Source organism: Ciconia boyciana, chromosome 2, assembly GCF_034638445.1.
Source record: "Ciconia boyciana chromosome 2, ASM3463844v1, whole genome shotgun sequence".
Lineage (NCBI taxonomy): Eukaryota > Metazoa > Chordata > Aves > Ciconiiformes > Ciconiidae > Ciconia > Ciconia boyciana.
Window position 1 is genome coordinate 36,908,613 of NC_132935.1, and position 19,954 is coordinate 36,928,566.

Here is a 19,954-nt window from a genome sequence, read left to right on the forward strand (position 1 = left end):
CCTCAGGATTAGGTAAATTCAGGTCTAGTCACAGTTTCTTATAAAACAGTATACAGGAAAATGATATGGGAAGAGACTGGAACATTGTGTATAGGGGTATCTTGCTTACTTCAGCAGCATACCTGCACATGAAAGGTCTTCTTTCCTTTGACCTGAAACATCCTTTGTGTTGACTGTAGTTCATGCTTTGATGAGCTTGAAAATAAAAAATAAATGTAATGGTTTTATATCTCAAATAAGTAAAGTTTTGATTTATCAGATAAATCAAAGAAATTGGCTTGAAGGCCTAAATATAGGGCTGGCCAGTATGTGTACTGTGGCACAGTTTCTGTGGCTTTTGTGATGCCTGGCAATTAACAGCTGCAATCAAAGTCCCTGCCCAGGAGAAGATTTTTTTAATTGCTGCATAATATAGGCCCGTTCGGCTGAATGGGTGACTGCAAGGTAATGCATACTGTTTGTGTAGCTGAAGGGTTAGCTAGCACTTTAAGTGTACTAACTGTAGCTAAATTAGCACTGACGAAACAGCCTAGAGGCAAGCATGCTGTTGATCCCTGGACAGTGGAGATGCAGTGCTGCTGTCTGACCAGGCAGCTGAAAAGCACCATTTGTTCTCTGACCTTGGAGGCCAGCTGAAAATCTGGAGTTGTGAGTTGACACTAGCAAGTGCAGCATGGCTAGGCAGGTAGCAGGGCCTACCTCAGAGCTGCCTCCCTGCCTCGTGCCATCCTCTGCCTCGCGCTGCCCAGGAAGCCAAAGGCTTCAGGTGGATCTGTGGCAGACTGAGAACCAGCAATGGCAGAAGGAGGAAAGAGACGTAGTGTTAGAGTGGGGAATACCAGTTTGTCATGCATGGCAAGATGCAGACCTTTGTTAGTATGTTGAAGCCTTTAGTCGCTCATCTCCCGGCTTTTATTGCATGTATTACTTGCCCACATTAGTGTTTAAGCAAACCAAAAAATTTAAACTCTGAAGTTTTATGAAGTTACAAAGTTCTGTTGAAGCCACGAAGTTTTGTTTTTCAGTTCCATGCTGTACTCCTAGTTGTTTATATCTAACAAGTCTTTTGGAAGTTTGCCTATCAAGATCATGTTTTGGGATTTCTGCCCCTTTCAAGAAGACAGTGGGAATCTGTTCTGTTTGCCCATGCAAATCCTAGAAATGGCCCCCAAATCACATATAAGGGTTGCAACTTTATTTTCATATAATGAAAAACCATTTAAGCAAAAAATATGCTACCACCAAACACTTTTTTGTGCTTTGTATTGCTATGATCACCATATACATTCACATTTATTTGTTACAGGTAATATATAGGGTCTTATATAGGTATAAAACAATCAGTATTTGAAATTCTAATATTGGTAAAGTTGCCCACAGTAATATTACCTGCTTTAATTTCAGGTTAAATTATCGTTATTCTTCATTCACAGGTACTTTAAGGGGAGAACAAGTCTGCTCTAATTTCTCTAACAATGCCAGTTGAAAGGCAATTAATCAGGGGTTTTAGAGGGGACACTGCAAAGCCAAACAAGTGAATTTCAGCACCTTGCAGGATCTAGTATGAATGCTGTTTGCAAACACAGTATTACTATTTGGATGACAGTGACAAAATTTCACAGACTTGCAGAACGGCTGAGGTGGGAAGGGACCGCTGGAGGTCATCTGGTCCAAACCCCCTACTCAAGCAGGGCCACCCAGAGCAGGCTGCCCAGGACCATGTCCAGATGGCTTTTGAGTACCTCCAAGGATGGAGACTCCACAACCTCCCTGGGCAACCTGTGCCAGTGCTCGGTCGCCCTCACAGTGAAAAAGTGTTTCCTGACATTCAGAGGGAACCTCCCGTGTTTCAGTTTGTGCCCATTGCCTCTGATCCTGTCACTGGGCCCCGTCACAGGACCAGAGGCAATGGTCCTGTGACAGAGCCTGGCTCTATCCTCTATGCATCCTCCCTTCAGGTATTTATATACATTGATGAGATTACCCCTGAGCCTTCTCATCTCCTGGCTGGACAGTCCCAGCCCTCTCAGCTCTTCCCCATAAGAGAGGTGCTCTAGTCCCTTCATCACCTTAGTGGCCATTTGCTAGGCTCCCTCCAGTAGCTCCCAAATTTTCTTAAAAATGCTGAATCCTAGATAGCTCCTATATGCCATACAGGAGCATATATAGCTCCTATATATGCTGTAAGTGAGCACGTTCTCAGAATATACAGAAGATGCAGCTATCACTACCACAAATTCCTCCCAGCTTTTGGGAGAAGCCAGCAGAGCCCGGACCTGCCTCTCACCGGGGAGTAGCGAGGCACCGACCCCTCAAAGGAGAACATCGCCTTTATTCCACTGAATTACCACAGTTTTTGTTCCGAGAGGCCGAGATTTAAGCGAAAACCCGCCTGTGCCCCGCGGTGACCCTGGGCCGGCAGGATCCGCCTCACTGAGGGCGGCAGCCGAGCCGCCTCACAGCCGGGCGGAACGCCCCGCGTCCGGCGCCGGGAGGCGGAGCAGGGGGAAGAGCGGCTTCCGCCTTCCCGCCCTCGCCCCTCGGTGGTGGTGTGAGAGGAGCGGAGCCGGGAGGGGGAGCGGATTTGCGGGGTGCTGCCGCAGAGATGGTGTCGCTGCTGCCGCGCATCGAGCGGCTTTCGTCGCGGGTGGTGCGGGTGCTGGGCTGCAACCCGGGGCCCATGACTCTGCAGGGTACCAACACCTACCTGGTGGGCACCGGGCCCAGGTAACGACCCTGCTCGGGGGCGGGGGAAGGGGACGGGGACGCGGGACGCGGCCCCTGCCCCGGCCCCGGCCCCGGCCCCGGCCCCGGCCCCTGCCTCGCTTGGGGCCTGTGCGCTGCCTCCGGCTCGCGAGGCGGCTACCGGGCTGTTGCGAAATGCTTAATCAGGGTAAAAAAGAAGAGAAAAAAATTAAAAATACAGCATTAAGTTTTGGGTGGAGCCTCGGCCGGGCGGCTGTTCCGCTGAGGCGGGGAGTTCCGTGAGGGAAACGGGGTGGGTGTCTTGCCTCAGGCCTCGCAGCTCGCCGGCGGTACTGACCGGTAGCTCCTGCGACTTGTCCAGGAGTTGCACATATGTGGACTAAATTTATTATTTATCCCCCTTTGTAAATTGTTATGCCACGGGGGTAGAATATTATGGAGGGAAAAGATGGCGTCTGGAACATGGAGACATTCATTATTACCATATTTCCATGCAGTGTTGCGTTCCGTTTTTAACATTATTTAACTGTCACATGAGCACTCTAAATTCTCTCACTGTTTTTCTTCCTCTCTTTTTTTTTTTTTTTTTGTGCCCATGTGTAGAAGAGTCCTTATTGACACTGGGGAGCCAGCTACTCCTGAATATATTGGCTGTTTAAAGCAGGCACTGTCAGAGTTCAATATCTCAATTCAAGAAATTTTAGTGACACACTGGCATTATGATCATAGTGGTGGAATACCTGATATCTGCAAAAACATCCCTAATGGTAGGCCAGAGGTTTCGGATATTGTTGAAAATGTTAGCTACTTGGCAAGAAAAAACTTACTGAGTGCTTTTGTGCAAATCAGCTGGATTCTTCTTCTGGAATCTCCATATAAACTACATGTGATTTCATGATACTGTTGCTGTGTGTAGAATGAGAGCAATGAATAATCTCAATATTGTAGTTGTAGTACTACGGTTTTTCTTCAATACCTGTGCATACCTTCATAGTGAATTTTTCTGATGTGTGAATAATGAGAACCTAGATTACCATCAGCAGTTTACATGATATTAAGAGATGTGAGAAAAACTCGATACTCATTCCTTTCTACATTGACAGTAATGACAAATTGACCATTATTTTCGTTTGTGTAAAAACAATAAATAACTTAATCTCTGAAAAAGAAACATGCATAACTTTGAGATTCCTTACAGCAGATCATTAGTAATTGCTGACAAATTCGTAGGCCTCAGATCATGAGGGGGAAGAGGGTAGGGCAGTCTGCAGGTAAATTCTGATCTAAAAATGTGTATTTCATGTTGAGACATTTCTCAAGTTGAGACGCGTAAGAGACATTTCTGCTTTAGTATCTGGGAAGAGAATAAGCGGTGGTTCTTAGCACTGTGTGGTAGTTCTTAGCATCGTTGGACTTCGTCACAAGCTTTGTCACAGGCTTTATCAGATTTTGTAAAGCTGCCAGGTGCTTATCTGCAAAGAAGCCTGGGCACTACTGAAAACCACATTGGTGTCTTTGTGAGGATTTTGGTCTTGTCCACCTGTGAGCATGGTTGTAAAGCCTAGCAAGGGATATAAATATCTTTCTGGGTTGCTATCCATAGCTGTTCCAGCCAAGGCATTCACAGTTCATGCACTGTTCGGAATGATAGACGCTGAGGGAAGTTGCAGGTCAAAAAGCCTCCATCCAGTGTTAGGCAAATGTTGAACGGTGCTTCTGTGAATCATAATGCAGAACGTGAGCACAGAAATCTTAGTGGTGTTGTAGAAACTTCAGGTTTTTGGCTCTTGATGAGTCAAGAAGGAACATTTGTAAAATACAATAATTACTGGCATTTCTTTATTAATTTCACCTGTGCTTTTTCATCTTCAAAATTGCTGCTGGTACAGAGTACAATATTCAGATGCAGTGGCTTTCACTATTCATTATTTCTGGCTCTGGAATAAGGTCGGTTTATAAACATAAAGTTGCTGTACAGAATTTCTTGTTTCTAGTTTTGTATTCATACTGTGTAATAATTAATAGTACTTGTTCAAAAAGTAGCCTTTCTGTGGAATTAGCTTTGTTAGTGACAAATTCAAAACATCATTTTCTTTGCTTTCTTTAAATAGACTCTGAATATCGCATCTGTAAGCTTCCTCGTGTCCCTCACTGTGAAGAAATAATAGAAGGAGGACATAAATATTTTTATGTTAAAGAGGGAGATGTGATACAGACGGAGGGAGCCACACTCAGGTAAACACCAATTTCTGCAAGTTTGCTGGATCACTTTTTTCTTCAGAATTTTGACACATATACGTATCCTAACTTCTAATTATTGGTAATCCATACATCTAATCTTTTCAACGCTTACGCACGTAGACTTCCTATCATGATCCAGTAGGGTATGTTTATACAAATAAATTGTTTTCATGAATGAGGATTATCAGGAATTAGCCTTTGGTTTTTTGCCTCAGCAGAGAAATTAAGAACATTTCTCTTGAAAAATATTTCCTACAGGAAAATCAAATGAGATTTTACATGCTTTCTCCTCACTCTTAGATAAGTATTTTATTATTAAAATTGATACTTTTGGGGAAGTTTATGGTAGTCTGGATGGATTATTTAGCATGCCTTTCTTTTTGGTTTAAAAATATTTTGCAAGGAGACACTAAAACATTTAATACTTAAAATGTTAAATTTTAAACCTTTAACCTGTCAGGTTCTTGTAGGATGTCAATTTGGGAGGGCTTCTTCCCGGAGAGCATATTGCCTATCTTGTTAGCATGAATGAGTCTGAAATAGGAAGCCACTCTGCCTCACACAAATACACACACACAATAAAAAGATCTGACCATTCTGTTTCCAGAGTTCTTTCATTAACAAGGCATTACTCTTCTAAGGACAAATTTCACTTTGTTTTCCTCAATTTAGATGTGAATTATATCCCACTTGTAGAATATGCCAGCTGGCTGATTGGAAGAAAAAAATGTAAAAATAAAGGATATATTTGACCAAAAGCATTTTATTTTGTTAGTGTAAAAAAAAAAAAAAAAAATACCTGGATAGTATTATATTGAATATTGAAGACCTATCACTACCCTAAGTGGCCCATGTTTGGACAAAATCAATTTAGAGATGGAAAACAACTTGTTAAATTTGAATCCAAGACAGGGGTGGCACATTTTGAAGTTTGGGGTAATGCAGCCAAACTTTATGCTTGGTTAAAAGCAGGTATTCTCACCTGGTTAATTCAGTAAGCACTTTAAGGATACTCTTAGATACACCACTGGTTCCAAAATAGTAGTATCTGCATGTTAAATTTTAGTTAGCAACCTTCAAGTTTTCAAGGTGTGCTAGGCAGTGTTGGGTTCTTTTTCCTTTGTTTTTCCATGTTAGTGGTTAAGCTTCCTGGTAAAGTTTCATCAGGAACTGGAGGATACCACTTCCTACAAAGGCAAGATGAAACCCATCAGCTTGATTTCTATGTTGCCTCCACAGGGCAATGGCTCACCTGTTTTCTGCTGAACTCAGTATTCAGTAAGAGCTGGAAGTCATGGCATCAGATGGTGCTGTGCTTCTGGCCTCCTAGCCCTGCACTGACGCGGCTGGGTGCTGTTTAGCATTGGCCTGTACACCATGCTTGGCACCAGCTCTGTCTATTCCTGATAACTGCTTTGATGCATCTGCCATTAAAAAGAAGATTCTGATGAATTTCAGCAGTGATGCTGGTCTGAGTTGTGTACTTGCAGTTTGAATCAGCCTCAGCATGAGGCCTTCTGCCTTTCCAAAATTGTAGTGAAAGGACACTGCAGTATATATGTCAACTGTCTGTTCACCCTTTGCTGCATTCTAATGCAGTACTCATTCAAGCTGTGGGGTCCTAAACCATTACATTCAGATGTTTAATGACCTGCACGCAGAACAGCTAAAAGACCATGATTCCTTGTTGTATTTGACAGCTCAGCTCCACTGTGTCATGGAGCTTTCAAGGAAAAATAAATTTTGGGAGACAGAACTTTATCTGGGTTTGGTCCAGAAGTTTATAGTTAATTTCTAAAAGAATTGGCAACATCATCCTTACCCTCTTTTGCTAAGCGCAAGGTGGATGTCAAGAACTTCACACATTTCAATCTGGAAATAACAGGTCAAGGTTTCTTTTTTAAAGCTTCAGAGTAAAGCCCTCTATAACACAAATTCTACATGACTAGCCAGCTCCCTTAGTGCAGTTTTATTATGATGTGTCATGTAAGTAAAGGCATGTTAAAGATGATGATCTGTGTTCTCTACGTGGTGTAAGAAAATGGACTGGGATTAGACAAAGTGATACCCTGTTTACATTGACATTTCAGCCTTTTTTGGTCTATTTTTTTCTGGTTCTTGTTGTGGGCTACTTTGTAAGTGTATGATTTTATCATTATTTGTTTCTAGCTTCTGAAAATTAAGCATATACGCTGTATGAGAAACTTAGGCTTTTTTGTTGTTGTTCTTTAAACAGAGTTTTACATACACCTGGACACACTGATGATCACATGGCTTTACATCTAGAAGAAGAAAATGCTGTATTTTCCGGTGACTGTATTTTAGGGGAAGGAACAACAGTAATTGAAGACCTGTACGATTACATGAAAACTTTGAAAAGGTTGTTACAAATGAAACTAGATTTAATATATCCAGGTAAGTGGTTCTATTTTTAACTGCTCTGTTTTACTATGTAATATTTAAATACCTCCTGTAAGAATTTGAGGTGTTGCAATCAAACACCATTACTAATATAACAATTCAAGTTAATTACTTAATATATGTCCAGTGCTAAGCTAAGATGACTTTATGGCACGGTGGTTTGCAAGACTTGAAAACTTTTCAGTGATAGATAATCTTTCCTTCCTGAGATCTCTCCGTTTGAGGGTGAATCTTGTGCTCCTGTGCCCAAAGCCTACAGAGGCCAGAATCTTTCACTGTTGGAATTATGTAGCAAATTTTGGTTTCTTCTATTACTCTATCCACGTGCCTTAATGTTACCGTGGAAGAAAAAATAATAGTTGTTGTTTTGGTCCTTTGCATCCCCACATGCACTGCCAATGTGAGTAATGTAGTAATGTTTTTTGAGAGAGATGTCTGTCCTTTGCAGCACAGATTAATCACAAATTCACCTTGGAAAGCTGCAGAACTCTCAAATGGTTGTCTTAGTTAATGACTTAGCTTAAATTTGAACAAGAGCCAAGAGGACAAACATCACATTCTAAAAATAAGTTGCTGATTCATTCAGTCTATGACACTGCTTTAATTTTTTTCCTCTATCTTCCCCCATACCTTGGGAATGCATTTACTTTTCATATAAACCATGTGTCTATTTGACAAGACTGGATTTTAAGAATTCATTATGTAACTAAGGTTTAAGCTCCTCATTTGCTTTTTTCAGAGCTACATCTCAGGATTTTTTCTGACTTCTTCTGTTTCATCTTCTTCAACTTGTCATTCTGAGTGACTGCATCTACATTCTCAGTTCTGTCTTCCGCCATTAACTGTCTATGTTTAGCCTAATAACCAAATCTCTTTTGTGTTCAGTCTTAAAATATGCTTCTTTTGAAGTAGGTGTTCTTTAAGTGCTTTGAGATCTAAGCATAAAAATGCTATTTAAGAAAAATAGCTTTATATATATTCCATGGATGTGGAGGCTGCCATATACAGAAATAGTGACTTGCTCATAGTTATTGGCTTAACTACTGTAAAACTAAGTAGTTAAGCCAATAAACTAACTACTAGTAGTTAGTTTACTTAACTACTAGTAACTAGTAGTTAAGCCAAAACTAACTACTGTAAAACTAAGAATATTTTAGCCTCTAGAATCTCAGCCTATTGATCAATCGAATGTTCTACTTTATTTCTTAAATACCTACAAAACACAGTCTGTTCCTCTGATTGAATTTCTGCCTTCCAAAACCCCATATATGCCAAATTCTATTGGGTTTATCAATTTTATCTGTTGTATTTCACTCTCTCCTTAATCATTATTTATCTAGATCACACATTCACCAAGGTCGAATGTTTGTCCCATTTATCTGTAACTGTTTGCTACCCTGTTGTAAGTATGTTCATGCTGTACTTGCAATTAGGAAGCCAGTTGGATATTCCGCATTTTCAGTGACGAGTAGCTAAGTATTGAGATGGTTTGGAACTAACTTTCTTTTTTTATCCGTACATCACAAAGTGTGTGTGCAATTGCTTAAAAGATAACTATTGCCCAGTCAGAATGATTGTTTATACTATTGGTATGTACTACAGTAAAATGGTAACTGTAGCAGAAGGTAGTTTGCTTTACCAATACATTCTATATAAGCTCAGTACTTTGACTTTATTGCGGTTTTAGGTCTTCATGATTGTTGAACTGTTTCTCTGTTCCCCATCCATGCCTTAGCACTCACATAGCCTCAGAATTAGATGTAGGGGAGTATGAATTTTTGTAACAAGCTGACTGCTGGCTAGGTGTGAGCAGCTGAATTTTGCCAATCCTTCCCCTTCCGTGTTTCTTTTTTAATTTAATGTGGAAATTACTTCGGGCAGAATACTTGTGACACTCTATTTACAGCCAATAATTGATGAGAATCCTTGGGACCAGAAAAGGGCGTTTTAGTCAGCAGAGGGCTCCCTGTCCTGTAATAATAAACGATGTTCCTTGATAATATAGAAAAAAATAGTACTGGAGTTAGGAATCTGTGCAAGATTTCATGAGCCAATTATTTTCTTCAGTTTTATCCTTTGTGCTTTAATTTCTCATGTGTAAAGTAAGAGAATCTATATTACTTCACAGGGTGTTATGAGAATAAAAACTTACTGTTTCTGATCATCTGGACTATACAGAGGTCTGAAATAATACAAAGCTGTCTGATATAAAGTCTGAATTATTGGAAAGATGGTCATATTTTGAGAGGTCTATTTCACATGCTCAGAAATATTTTACATTTATGCAGATATTAGTTTACTTATTGGTGAAGTTAACTGTGGTGTTGTCCCTGAAAAATTATGGATGGGAAAGATCCACATCTGGATTTAGTTCCAACCTTTCTGACATCATTTTAATGTATGTATATGCATACACAATGGCTATGGATCAGATGATGTAATGGATATGAAATACCTTTAACTTTGCAAAATGTGGGTTCCATTCCAGGTACTCACATGGGTCTTGTAGTCTAAGTCAATTAAATCACTTGGAAGAGCAGGGACTGGTTTTAAGACTGCCTTGTGATTCCATGTGCAGGCCTTAAATTTGAATACTTTAATGTGACTTCTGTCATTAGAGAATGCAAGAGAATGGACAGTTACCATTATGGTCTCTGCTCTGTATATCTTAATGTGTTTTTTCTAAATTTAAACTTTTGCTTTTATAAATGGCAACATATTTACTAGAGATACTGTTATATTTGTAATTTATTTTGTAAGGAACAATAGCTTCAGATTAAATATGTTTGAAATCATGAAATATATGTGCATATGACAGTATAGTTTTATATTTGTGTTACATATCTTATATTTATAATATCTTTACACAATGTAAACTTCAATGTATATTTAGTAATTTCAGATCTGCTGAAGTGAGTGCATAAGTTGAGATATGTATAAATATTTTGACTTGCTGAAGGATAGGTTCCTTTGACACTTTTTTATTTCACAGATATTGAAAGCATGAAAAATTAGTTGCTCTTTTTCTGTAAGCTGCCTGTCCTCAGGCAAAATAACCTCTAATTTAAAAACCCTTAAAACTAAAACCCCATTTAGTCAGTTAACCCAAAAGTACAAGTAAAGAATATGATGATTTTTTAAAAATAGTCAGAGAACCTCAAAAGAAACTATGTATTTTGGATGATACCCAATAACTTCTAAAAGAGAGCTATCTTTTTTGCAGTAGTTTCTGTTCTACTCATTTTATAAATTACTTGGCATCTAGACTGGTAGAGCTGGAAGTTGCTGCTGCTACTTCAGGTGAGGTATACAGGCAAAGAAACAGGAAACCTTGCTATAAAAAGCATGTGATGAATCTTTATGCAAGTGAATTTCTCTGTAGGTAAAACATTAAGTTTAATTTCTGCGCATGTAACTCTGATGTCCGAAAAATATTTTCATTTCATCTGCCATTTTAGTGTATCATGAGGCAGTATTTGATTTTTCCACAAAAGTTAGTGCTTTACCAATTAAGCCTTTTTCTAATTTGATTCAAAGACCTTTCAGTAAGTTGAATGCTTCTGATCTGCCATAATAAGTCCAGGAAAAAATGTGTGGTTTGTTTATTAACCAGCCAGACATAAAATGATCCACATATAACCTTCCTTGTGCATTGCTTGTTCCTACCCTGACACATTCAGATTGGCTCACTGATTTGTCTGCTATTAATTTTTTTGATCATGCTTATGAAAGTATGTTCTGTGGGGAATAAAGTACAGTGTGTGACTGAGTTTTGAAGAGCTGTCCTGGAAAATTTATCTGTCACAATTAAAGATGTTACTTGTCTCGCCTCTGTGTTTGCTAGATAGCCCCACAACAGGACAGTAGTACATGAGTCCTTTGCCTCAGCCACTACTGTTCAAAGACCAGTATCAGTTTAAATCATCAGTATCAATATCCTTTGGGGAGAGTGAGACAGGCAGACAGAGGTAATATAATAATCTGAATCTCATCTTTCAAACCTGTTCAGCACTGAACTCCTTTCTTTTTTTTCTTTTTTTTTTTTAAATAGCCTGAAGTAGTCTTTCCTTGCTTGCCATATTCCATCTGAAGTATTCCCTTTCCCCATTCAGACTTTTCAGATCCTAATTCTTCCTTTCCATCTTAATGCTTTTCAGTTGCAGACTGTGATGCAGACATTCAAACTTAATTTTGGCCTATTTATATGCAAAAAAAATCCCCTCAAAATATGCAAAGAGTGTCTTACAATTTAACATCAAGGATACTCTGACAGGGTGGTACATACAGGTGCTGCTCCCTTCTTACGACTCTTAAGTCTACCAGAGTTTACATAAGAATGATTTGATTATTCAATATATAGCATTCAATATGATATTGATAATATTTATTCAATAATTATTCAATATAATAGCATACTTAATTCCAAATTTAACTAATAGCACTCTGGTACGTGTGTTTTGATTTAGGTCATGGCCCAGTAGTACGTGATGCAAATGCTAGAATCCAAGGCTACATTTCTCACCGAATTGCACGTGAACAGCAAATCCTAAATGTTTTCCAGAAGAATGATGGAAAATCATATACATCCTCAGAGCTTGTAAGGATAGTATACAAGGTAATTGATGATTAAAAGTTTTTAGATCAAACTAAAGAAAATTGAGGTTATGTTCATAAAATTGTATGTAACAGTTTAAGTATTTGAGTGAAGACCATGGTGGCTTTTAAAAAGAGGGGGGGGGGGGGGAGGAAATATTTCAGCTTGTTCAGAATTCATATATGACAGTGCATTTAAACTGTATTGTTTGAGCATTTCATTGGAGTGGGGCCCAGATGATTCTTGCAAACTTCTTATTTCACTACCTAGATGGTCCTAAGCACCGTTTCATAGGACGAAGCAAAAATAAAGTTGTAGTGCGTGGTTTTAAGTGAAAAGTATGACATGACTTAATTTTTGAGTGTGTTTGGAGTCTCCTGAAAGGTTGGCTAGAACTTCTAGTTCCTGATTTATCAGTCTGCAGGAGGGTATAGGTGAACTGCAGTTTCACAGAAATGAATATTGCACTGAGAAATATCCATAGCTTGCGTGTGTCATTAGACAGGCGTAAGCGTACTTTTTCTTTACTTCATCATTCTTCATGTAACCTCAGTAATTTGTACATGTGGTATGGGGATTACCCCTCCTAGCAGGTAGAGATAAAAGAGGAGGAAGATGTTGAAGTTGACAATGGCTGTGGTTTGTGAACAGGTCTGTAACAGCTTCACAACTCATTTTTCATGGTTCTGCTGATCCCCAGTTTCCAAAAGAATGACTACGTCACATTGAACGTTTTGTGATGCTGGTGTACCATTACCTGTGGCTGTTTAGCTCCTGTAGCTTTCCTGCCTGAACAACTACAGTTTTTCAGTGTACAGCCATTCACATGTTTCTGTAAATCACAAACCACTTGTCCTGTCACTATATGAGAATAATTTTTTCAGTACTACTAAAGCTTTCATGTTAAAAAAAAAAAAAGTGTAATCTTTCAAAGCTTCTTAAAGATTCTCAGTTTATTGAACTAGTGCTCTAGTGAATTTTCCTGCCAGGATCATGTTATTTGGAGAAGAACTTTTTAATTTTCAAAAAGAAGGCTTTACTTTTAGGAAGATAGTGCTGGAGAGGGGGATTTTGAGAAATGTTATTGGGTTTTACCTAATGAGCATTGGAAAATTTTAAGAGACGTTTTGTCCTCCTAAAGCTGTTGTATTTTTAAATTGTTTATTCATTTACAGATACTAATTGTTAAAGGATATTTAAACCCATGCAAATATTGTCATGGAATAGAAGTGATAGGTATTGGTGGAGAAACACATCTTTAAATTTGTCTTTAAAAATGCTCAGCTACACTGACAACCCAGTCCAGACCAAGCTTAGAAGAGCACAGTCTTCTTAGTGTTGGCCGAAGTTTGCATAATACAAATGAATAATGCAAAAAGCGAGCAAAGTAAACAAAAATGTGTTACTAGGCTACTAGTGCAACTGGTGTAAAATTGATTTACTCATTTCAGTTTGTTGTCATTATATAACTGACTGAATGTTCAACAAGGCAATTCAGAAGGGGAAAATCTATGTTAATAAACTGTGAGTTCTGTATATTGAAAAAATAATTGGGAGATATTTAAACAAATACAGAATGCATATTTGTGTTCCCATTAGGACATCCCTGAAAATTTACTTCCAGCAGCAGAAAGAAACCTCCTTGTCCACTTGAAGAAGTTGGAAAAAGAAGGAAGAGTGTGTAAGTTGTGGATGGAGGGGTGGAAGGAGGGTCATTTTAATTTTGATTTTCTATGTACTGTTTCTCATTATATTTTAGCACATTGTTTCCTGGGGAAAAAAACCTGCAATTAGTTGTAGTAGCTGTCCTTCAGACAATTTGAAGTAGGATTATATACAAAAAGCCTATGGTTATACAGTATTTCTAAACTTTTAGAAAATATTTTATAAAGTATTTGTAACATGCTTAGAGCACAGATTACTGCAATGCATATACCTTTACATTTTTATTTAAAACATACCATGGAATACATTAATAATGCTAGCATTTATACCTTTGTGTATTTCCTGAAATTCATACCTAAATATGCATGTACATAGCATTTTATGAGATTACATTTTAGGTTTCTGCCTTTCCTAAATGTGTAATGGTGTATATATGTGTTCTAGAGATGGTTACAATCACACAGTGTAAATTTTTACAATTTCTGATTAGTACGGTACTTAAGTAGAGCAACTATAGTTTACTGTTTTTACATTTTGCCTTTACTTTTAGTGAACAAAAGTGAAGTATTGTATTTCTGTAATGGCATGTGCATTTGGAAATGTTATTCATCCAGAAGCCAAGGAAAATATTTCTTTCTGTACACTATATAACTGCACCCAGGACTGTCTACTTATAAGTAAATAATTACATGAATATTTAAAACCGTTTCAAATTTTCAGCATTACCAACCTGAATAACCAAATTAGTGTAAGCAATACCAAATTAATGTATTTTTTCCAAGTTAGACCTTCTGTTTATTTTAATGATAAATGAGCTACTAGGTACTAATTGTTTGAACAACTGAGATTAATTTTTGTAATTCAAAGAAAATAGGCTACAGTCACGTGAATACAGTCATTACCGAAGCTCAGAAAATTATGTCTTTAAGCATATTTTGTGCAGAATGCCATGGAAGCTTACCAATGTGATACTTAACTGCACCAGCTTTTAAATGTGATCTCAATTCTTGGTTATTAACATACATTATTGACCTACACGTTTATCCAGTTTGGCTCCACAAGATTCCTCTGGGGCATTGGATGCTGTTGACTATTTATCCCTTCCCTTTCACTGCCAAAGTAGCTCAAGCAACAGCATTTTCTGTTTAGATGAAGTAGTCGATAAATTAACTTTCTCTTTAAAGGTAGACTTGCAGTCTTCCCTACAGAAAACTGTGTGTATGCATCTTAAGTGTCCAGGAACTAATTTGTCTGAGTAAGCTAGTGACTTTCATCTCTTAAGCCAGGTTTTTTGTTGTGTTTTTTGTGTTGTTTTTTTTTTTTCCCCCAAAACACGCTTTTCATGCTTACTGGACAAAAATAGCTCACCTTTCCCCAGAAATCACCTTTGAATTTTCAAGAGACAGCAGATATGGAGCTTCAGTCAGATACCTGTTCACAAAGTAGCAACTGCTTGAAATTATTAGAAAGTTTAGATAACTAGAGGAGATACTAATCAGAAGAATTGTTGTGACTCTTCTACTCCAGTTGGAGGTCCTTGATTCAGCTGTGTGCTTCTGCTTTCCACAAAGCACAAGAAGTGTCCTTTAAAGTGTTGTGTTTTGTTTTGTATTTTAATCTTCAATTTGTGCTCACAGAGAAGGAGGAAAGCAATCTCATCAGAACACTTGGGGTTTTTCTGTGCTGATCTCTGCAGTGTGGAAACAATTGTTAAATTTTTAAATACAAGCTTAGACCCAGATCCATGATAAACACTTAATATCATGTGACCTTTGTCAGTTTTTCAATTCAAATCAAGGACATCTGTTAAGGAAAATTGATTCTGTTGGTTCTGAGCATGTAGCATACAAATGCTTGTGTACTCATGTTACTTGTTCATTTGGTTTTGATATGATGCCCTTTCCACATAGTCTGAGTTGCAGTATTTCAAGTTTTGTTCTCATTATGGAAGACTTGAGTTGCAGTCATAACACTGCCTGCTTAATTTTCACAAAATATTTTTCCAAAGAAACATGTTGTCAGTATCGGTAATGAATGTGACAGACATATTACAATGTTACAAGAGAGCTACTCCATGCAAATCATGGCCATATGCTGTCTGCTGCAGTCATTAATTCACCACTTCATTCTACAGCTTGCAGTTTGAGTTGGTACATAACTTTTATAACTTCAGTTAGGAGTGATACTGCCTTTACAGATTTGCTTTTCTCACTTTAAACAGAAAAATAATGTCTTGTATACAGGAGCATGGCACAATATGCACATGTAAGCTTTCTCCCATGTTTGGATCTAAATATTGTGGTCGTTGTTTCACATTTTTAAAACACAGCTGATGAAGAGATCAGAATAATTTGACTGTTCTTAATTTAGCAGCACAGATATTTTTTTTTTCTCTAAAGTTCATAAATTTCAAAAAATGCAACAAGTGCTCTGCTACCTTGGATTTCTTAATATCTAGAAATTTTAATATTCAGAACTTTAAATAACTGTAGGCTTAATAAACCCTTTTTTATTAATCATTCTTTATACTGCTAGGTTACATTGTGGAACAGTTGATGTTTATCACCTTCCATTAAAACTCAACACTGGCCTGAAAGAAACTATTCTAATAGTTTGAATAAAAAATGACATGTACAGACATACATATATGCATGTACACGTTAAGTTTGAGATAGATGCTATATATAAACATTAGACTAAGTGTTAATTTGTGACTGATTTGGTCTTTTTTTCTTAACAGTACATGAGGCGTCTCCCAACTTCAGATGGAGAAACAATTTATAAGTTATGCAAGATTGCTCAACAATATTTTTGATCTGCACAGTTGCTGCATGAAAAAATATAAAGATGAGCTCAGACAATATGTAAAATAAAAACTGATTCTTTCTTTTTTTTTAAACAGTGGTAACACAATTTTAAAGCAATGTTACAGTCAGTTAACTAATGTTTTTCATATTCTACTTCATGGGAATTTTAAAAATAACGATAGGTACTGAGTTAATAAAATGGAATGGGTGTGAAGAAATGAATGTTACCGCTGTTATAAAATACCCAGCTTTATCACTGGTGGCAGAAGAGAAATAGCGAGGTCTTATAAATTTAATATTACAATATTATAAAGCAATATTATAAACTTCGTAAATCATATATATATAAAACTCTAGTAAAAAGAATAGAAAAGATGTTATTCTAAACCTGTTTTCATTTGCTTGTGATTTTCAAAAAGTGATTTTTCTAGTAAATTATCTGTACACTCTAAAAACCAAGTTATTTTTGTTAACAGATATAGATACTGGGGTTTATATTCCTTTTCTAATTTAGCTGCCTGTGCATATCTTTGCTGGTTGCTCACTGTAATAGGTTTTAAGGAACTCTGAAAGTAATTCCAGACTTCTCTGTTTTCTGGTGGAAACACCATTTCTATGGAATTCATTCAAAGGATTCATTAATTTTAACTAAGTGGTGTCAAAAAATGCACAGAGTTGGAGCAGACTCTTAAATTCCTTATAAGATTCTGCAAGAATGTGATTAAAAAGCTGTATAAATTGAGATATGTATTACTGTCCTGGTTTTGGCTGGGATGGAGTTAATTTTCTTCCTAGTAGCTGGTATAGTGCTGTTTTTTGGATTTAGGATGAGAATAATGTTGACAACACACTGATGTTTTAGTTGTTGCTAAGCAGTGCTTACACTAGTCAAGGACTTTTCAGCTTCCCATGCTCTGCCAGGGGCACGAGAAGCTGGGAGGGGGCACAGCCAGGATAGTTGATCCAAACTGGCCAAAGGGCTATTCCATACCATATGATGTCATGGTCAGTATATAAACTGGGGGGAGTTGGCCAGGGGGCAGCGATCGCTGCTCGGGGACTGGCTGGGCATTGGTCGGTGGGTGGTGTGCAATTGCATTGTACATCACTTGTTTTGTACATTCTTTTATCATTATTATTACTTTCTCTTCCTCTGCTGTCCTATTAAACTGTCTTTATCTCAACCCTCGGGTTTTACTTTTTTTTTTTCTTATTCTTTCCCCAGTCCCACGGTGGCGGGGAGGGTGAGCGAGCAGCTGCGTGGTGCTTAGTTGCTGACTGGGGTTAAACCACGACAATTACACACCATATGAAGTTAAGGTCATCTATCACTTCATAACTAACAAGCTTCAAGTTTTGCTGTTAAATCCATTTAAATTACAAATATTTTAACAAAAGGTTGTATTTGGTTGTAAGATACTGTATAGTGTATTAAAGTGCAATGAAGATTAATTTAAACTGCAAGTTCAGTTCTCTGTGTACTTAAACTTTCAGAATAGTGTATAAATATTTGCATTATTTGGTGTATTCAAAGTGTATGAAGTTTTTATGATTTATGCACTTCTTTTAATGCTAGCTCAACCTTAAAAAAAAAAATTGGGTATGAGATGTTTAAAAGTACCAAAGACAAATATATGTCCTTGAAAACCTTTCACCGTTCAATCCTGTACCTTCATTTGGGAAACATGCATATGTTTGGGTATTTAAGGTATGTCTTAATAATTATCATTATTTTATGAAGTTGATGGCATTTGTTCTGATCAGCTAAGCCAAATCCAATACAAAAATACTCCCAGGAGCAGCAATCCCAAACTGAAATCGTATTCTCAAGTAGTAACCAGATCCCTGAAGAGGGGAAATAACTTTCTGCTCTATAAAATGGTGCTTTTTGCAAACTTAATTGATCTGGGTTTTGGCCACATCCTGACTCTTGCTCACTTCTAACTTTCTGTGCAGTGCCATTTTGGGGTCTTTCAGGTCTCCTAGGTTTTTTTCCCTTTACGTTTTCCCTTTACTTGCATTTTTCTGTTTCAGCCACTTTTTTTTTTTTCCCCTCCTCCCACGAACCTTATTTTTTTTCCAATTCCTTTTGGATTGTTTCTCTCTTCATAATTACTCAGAAGCTTTCACATGGACTTCTTGCCATTAATAATTACTGTTTTCCTGTAGCTATTTCATGAATTTATAGTTAGGCATAAAAAGGTGATTATCACTGTTTTCTTTTTTAAAAACTTAATTCACATGCTCTGAATGATGTCATTTTGCTTCAGGAAAACAGAAAGATCAGTGAAATGGCACAATTTTCTGTCATGAGGTCTGAGAACCTAAGCCAGCAGGAAACTGGTATGAAGAGGTGATGTCTCATTAACTTTCTGAGCTAAAGAAGAAATCTACTGGCAGGCAAAATGTCACTGAACCATTTTCTTCTGTTTTACTAGACCTCATTTTTAAATACATGTAAATGGCTTTAGAATTCAGTTAAAGTATCGTTGGAATTTGCAGTCAGCGAAGAAAGCGAGCGGACAGAAATCAGAGAATTCCACGTTCTGTGCTGTGCTGCAGCAAATGCCTGACATTCTGAAAAAATGAGGGAAATTGCAGTTTAACCAGACTTGTCGTTAATGATTGTGTATGGTGTCTCTGGAATATTAAAAGCAGAGATTGCACTGTTACTAAGATGTATATACAATAAGGGATACTTATATCATCTATGACATGTTGTGACAGTCTTAAGACTCCTTGTTGATTATGAGATTATAAATCAGAAGAAGTGTTTGTTTACTTAAAAATAGAATGGTAATGTAAGCTGTATGCCATCTGTGTATAAAAATGGGGATTAGCCTATTTACATTCCTTGTATTGAATAGAGATATCTGTGCAGAATGCATTAAAAGTTAAGAATAAAAACAGAAGGGGCAATTTCTGTCTCATCAAGCTAGAAGAGCAAATGTAATTCAATGCATTAGCTTTCTAAACAGCTGCGGACAGAAGCTGGAAGAAGCACAAATTGCGTTTCCAGCCTTCCTGCCCGCTAATTTTAAGATCCTGTCCTGAGAGGCAGCATCATTTCTTAGGTTTAAGACCTAGGAAAGAAGTTTGATGGTAGTTATAACCTTTTTTGGGTTTTCTGTTCTGTTTCTTATTGCCTTGCTTATTTACATTTCGTTTAAAATGTCATTCTTGGTTATATCTTTAAGGATGCTTGATGATGAGTGCATTCAGGAAAGGTTCCCAAATAGGAAGGGCATTGTTCGTTTTGTGTCTGTTACTGCGGGTGCAGTAATATGCTTACTACCAAATCCTCCACAGTCTTGTCACCTGGAACAGTGTATTGGGTTCCCGTGGCAAGATTTTGGTAGTGGGGGGGGCCACAGGGGTGACTTTTATGAGAAGATGCCAGAAGCTTTCCCCATTTCAGACTGTCGGGAACTTCCTTCCTAAATGATGTGATCATTTTGAGGCCTAGTATTTTAAAATACGGACATCGGGAAAGAAACCTGGCAAACATAGACCAGCAACC

General features: G+C 37.7%; 1 protein-coding gene across 2 annotated transcripts; it reads left to right on the forward strand.

The window, feature by feature from the left end:
• The first annotated feature begins 2,487 nt into the window (after positions 1-2,487).
• Positions 2,488-18,111, forward strand: LACTB2 (lactamase beta 2). 2 transcript variants are annotated; one of them, XM_072852354.1, is made up of 7 exons: positions 2,488-2,727; positions 3,310-3,473; positions 4,818-4,941; positions 7,184-7,362; positions 11,835-11,983; positions 13,562-13,639; positions 16,368-18,111. In XM_072852354.1, exons 1-7 carry the CDS (start codon positions 2,606-2,608, stop codon positions 16,440-16,442), a joined length of 891 nt encoding a protein of 296 aa, XP_072708455.1. In that variant the 5' UTR covers positions 2,488-2,605; the 3' UTR covers positions 16,443-18,111. The 2 variants fall into 2 exon arrangements, with proteins under 2 accessions (XP_072708455.1, XP_072708454.1); XM_072852353.1 differs by having other exon boundaries at positions 2,490-2,727; positions 13,562-13,643.
• Positions 18,112-19,954: the final 1,843 nt, after the last annotated feature.